The sequence below is a fragment of the Fulmarus glacialis genome, unplaced genomic scaffold (genome assembly GCF_000690835.1).
Source record: "Fulmarus glacialis isolate BGI_N327 unplaced genomic scaffold, ASM69083v1 scaffold1130, whole genome shotgun sequence".
Taxonomy (NCBI): domain Eukaryota; kingdom Metazoa; phylum Chordata; class Aves; order Procellariiformes; family Procellariidae; genus Fulmarus; species Fulmarus glacialis.
Genome location: NW_009189317.1, coordinates 663 through 5,297, shown reverse-complemented (window position 1 = coordinate 5,297; position 4,635 = coordinate 663). Strand labels below are relative to the sequence as shown.

The following is a 4,635-nucleotide window of genomic DNA, read 5'->3' as shown; positions in this document are numbered from 1 at the left end:
GCTCGCCTCCCCCCCGCACCGCTCCGCCGCGTCAGACGGTGAGCTGCCGCGCCCGTTTTCACTGGGGCCTGCAGCTTCTCCTGTACCCTACTTTTCCCCTTCTACGGTTTGCTTTCCCCGGGAATGAGCAAATGGAAAACCCATTTCCTTCAGCTCTTGCACACAGGCAGCATGTGGTGCCAGGAAATCCACCCTTAGCTTTGCTTCTCCTACATTTGTATATTTTAGACACCTGTTTGCTACTTTCTTCCCTTGACGATCAACAACGTTCCCAGTTTACCAACAAACAGTTACTGTTTCCCAAGCGCCACTTTCCCTGCTCTGCCCAGGCTGTAAATCCCACTCCCCAGCTTTTCCAGTAGTTCCATGCTCCCTGTCCAGCTCCCGCACCCAGAATGGAGGATTTGCATTAAGTAACTAATACCAACTTACCCATCCATTTGCGATCCCCTCCTTGCACAGAATCTTTTCAGCCAGCTCCACTTCATAATCACGATGATGCCACAGGCCAGGGCGAGGAGGATGCCATCAAAGCTCAGCAGCGGCCAGTTCTTCAGCACGGCCAGGGCAGAGCTTTTTGCGATACGATCTAGGGAGAGAAGCAGAGGTACAGCTCCGGGTAAGGGCCAGGCGATGCCACGGGCCGTCTGCTCAGCTGCGAGCCTGACGAGGCCGTTTGCGGGGCCATGGGAGCTGCTGTTGCACCCAGTAAAACCACGGGGCACCCAGAGCCTGGCTGCGGCACTCACCGGGGCCCAGCACGCTGTCGATGCTGCTGCCTACAGAGGATCCTTGAGTCTTGCACTGGGGGGGGTTCCAGCCCGGATCGCAGTGGCAGTTCTTCTTGTTATTGCACACCTGCCAGCACCAGGGTGGGAACACTCCTCATTGTAAAACCCCCTCCTGAGGTGCTCCACCTCCACCGGGATCGCTGCTTTCCCACCCGCCCCTGCTCTCCTCCGCACACGCTGCACACCCTGCTCCCGCGCTGCGGTCACAGCCAGCCTGCCAGCACCCCTCGACACCGCTGTGCCAGACCCCCGCTCGGCCTTCCCGCGTTCACACTCCGCTGTTCGCCATGCTGCCTCTCGCCCTGCACTGCTACGCTGATCGTTTCCAACGCTCTTTCAATGAATCAATCTAGTTCCTCTCTAGATACTCTTTTTCCAGTTTTCTGCTAATCTAGAGAAACAAACACTCCGAGCCCCTTTATCTCACTTACTTTTCACTTGGGACAGAAAGTAAGTTAGGTAGTCTCACTTAATTTCTCCCACAATAACTCGTGACTGCATAATGATTTCAGAGAACAAGTGTTAGCCCAAAACACAGGTCTAGGCAATTCACAGACAAGCCCCAGTGCGCATTTTACCAGAACCGCACTCTCTTCTTCAGCAGTATTTGTCAAATCAATAGCACTGACTTAACTGCATTGCTGTTACTTACTCCATGCCCGTGGCATTTTTTCTGCACCTCGCAGTCATACTTCAGGACTGAATGTGGGTGGCACGTGCCATTCATACAAACCTGAAAGACCAAAAGGAAAAAAGTCCTGCTGGGCACTTTTTCATCACCCTTTACCACGCTTGCCATAACTCTAAAAAGGATTCTTAGCCCTAAAGAATGATCAAAAGTCAATAGCACAGGTAATAATTACTAAAAATGTAAGTACAGACCACCTTTAACTCATACTGCAAAACGGCAATTATTTCTAAAACTGTTATGGTTGTGATAATTATATGCCATTTCCAGATGCTTGTGCAATATCTCTTACCTTTCCAGAACCACATTTTGTTCCTTCTTTCACCAGGAGAGGATCTAGAGCTGTGGGTCCACGCATAAAATCGAAAGACGCGCACAGATGTTCTTGCACTTGAGCATAAATTATGGCACCCTTGACTTTTGTGAAGGGAATATGATTTGGGTATGTACATACTAACTTTCCACATCCCAGATTCCTAAAAAATTCATTAGCACAATAAATTAGAACAGTACGCACAGCATCTGATTGATCACAGTGCTGGAGACATTGAGGTGCACAACTCAGGGAGGGGGATTTAGACAAAATAAAAACACAAGCACATGAAGTTTCAGAAGAGTTGAACCCTTGATACCAGAAGAGAAGCTGTCCTATGAACCGTCAGAACACTCATTAAACGCTCGCACAATTAGGTGTGTGCTGAAGTTGCCTTCGGAAGTCTCCAGTTTCTCTACAACACTGTTTCTCTAAGGAATGCCTAGAGTGAATACTGCAAGTCAGTTCTGCCCAGCAGAAGAAAAACATACCGAAGGCAACCTTCTCACGGATTATGACTTTGCATTGACAGTAAAGGGAATTAAATATATATTCCCAATTCAACACTTTGCATTCCCTTGAAACCTACGGCCAGGAACAGGGCTGATAGCCATCCTTCGGGTGGTTGCCACAGTGTCCAAACCTATCCTGCTGACTGTTGACTTCTTCATAACAAGCCAGAGGAGCATTTTTTGCACCTGGAAGTTCAGAAATAATACTGATTGCCACTGAGGGTAATACAGACTAAGGTACCTCTGTTGCCTCTAACATTTATCAGTTCTGGCCTCTGACAGAAGAGTACTTGGCTACGGCTCCAGTCCCGTTGCTAGCCGCCTCTGGGTTGTGGGACAGATCTCACAGACAGTGGAATGGCCTGACCAGCCCAAAACACCTTCCACAACAGCATCAGGATATGTTTCTGGCTTGTTCTCCTCTCGGAGAGGCAGTGAGGTGTGCGTGACTGGCTGTGCCAGCCTGACATCCCCATGGAAACTGTCACCCTCTTCTGATGGCCCATTCCCTTCCCCTCTCCGCAAGCATGGGAGACCCGTCCTGCGGTCGGTCTCCTCTGCCCTCCCCTACACTGCATACTCCCGGCGGTCCCCAGCTTCCACAATTTCACACAAGACAGAGGGTGGGCATCCATCGTGCGTGGGCGCCGCCTTCTGCCCTAGACCAGCCCTGGAGCTCGACGTTAGTACTCGTGATGACAGGGCAGCCCCTTACCTTCCCCATAGAGCGCCTGGCACTGCAGGTCCGGAGACTGGCAGCGTCCCTTGTAGCAGTAGCCGGTGCCGTGCTCACAGCCGTGCCCGTCCTGCACGTACAGGTCGGGGGGGCAGGACGCGGAGGACCCGTTGCAGAACTCGGCCAGGTCACACTGCGCGTCGGCGGCGGGGCGGCACTGCGAGTTTTTCTGCTTGAACTGGCAGAGGAGGCAGAAAGGACTCTTCCCTCCGTCCTTCCACACCCACCGGCGTGGTCCCCTCTCAGGCCCCACACAGACCCTCCCGACGCCGCCCTGAGACACATCCCCGGTCCCTCGGGACCACCCCCGAGGCACTCGGCTCACCACCCGCAGCTTACACTGCCCGGGACAGTCTCCCCCAGTCCTATTTGGGGAGCTGAGCTGGAAAGCCCTTCCCCGGGAACCTCTCCAATTGCACAGCGGGAAGTTTGTCTCCATCCTTCAGCACGGGAACATACTATTTCTCCAAAAATAAATAACCATCTTGTGATAATTATAAAAACGTGCCTTACCTGACATTCATTACAACATAATCCAGAGGAGACAAAATGCAGCACAAATATCATTAAGTCTTTTTGGAGATGCCCGTCTAAGCAAAACCAGCAAGCTGGTTGACAGTGCTGCTGTAGAAACTGCTACTGCCCCAAAGTTTAAAAACGGCCTTAACTTCTGATAATTATGAACACACCTTACCTGGCAATTTTCACAACATAATCCCAAGGAGCACTTCATTCCTGGTTTGAAGTTACACTGGGGAGTACAACATTTGTCTAACGCACAGGCCTGCAAACACACCAGAAATCATTAGTTGCTGCGAATTTCCCCATCTGCAGGATGACTGCTTGCCCTGAGCCCCATCCTTCTAACCAACAGCGTACCTCGGAGGAGCCGAGGGAAGAGCAGCAACGCTGCACTTCTGCGTGTTCCCGCAGAAATGCTTTATACACCACCTGAGACCACTTCCAGCTGAAGGACCAGAAAAAAGCACAGCCGTCCGCCGGAGCGGGGCACCCACCTCCGCCGCCCCGCAGTCACACTGCTCGCCGGGCTCCACGATGCCGTTGCCGCAGCTGGCCGTGCGGTAGGAAGGCTGACGCAGAGTGAGCCTGATGAAAGGGCAGTCCCTGTTCTGCTTCAGGAAGGTTTCAAAGTCCCTGATGCTGCAGCTGCTAAAGGCTTTTGCCCCACTGAAATGTCTAAAATAAAGCAATTATCCATTGTCTTAACGCACTACTGTTCACTCTCTCAAAATCTCTGTGCAATTCAAGGACTTGCTCAGATGCTGGCACGAGGCGCAATGGTCCCCTGGGTGTCTTTCAGTTCACTTGACAAACCTGATTTTACAACTCGTTGTTAACAGAGATTGAGAAGCATTAAGAAGTATCTTGCTTTTAAAAAGAAAAGTGTCCATTTCTCAAGTCAAATCACTACTTTATATTTATTGTTCCTATAGTAAAAACAACTCAATTTTTTTCTCACAATGTTTCAAGTTCCTTTTAGGATATCACTCTAGACATGCTATTTTAAAGTATATTCAACATGCAATCACTTTGTAAAACTTGATTCAAATCATGTATGACTAATAACACAAGCA

The 4,635-nt window shown here is 50.6% G+C and overlaps 1 protein-coding gene across 1 annotated transcript; it reads right to left on the bottom strand.

Annotated features, from left to right (window-relative positions):
• Window positions 1-432: 432 nt before the first annotated feature.
• On the bottom strand, window positions 433-4,237 carry LOC104079403 (disintegrin and metalloproteinase domain-containing protein 9-like; the record flags this gene model as incomplete). The annotated part of the gene is made up of 8 exons (XM_009581442.1): window positions 433-589; window positions 750-858; window positions 1,444-1,524; window positions 1,772-1,955; window positions 2,382-2,490; window positions 3,020-3,218; window positions 3,735-3,824; window positions 4,057-4,237. Coding segments are annotated over 8 exons (1,110 nt in total), but the record flags the coding sequence as incomplete, so codon positions are not given.
• Window positions 4,238-4,635: the final 398 nt, after the last annotated feature.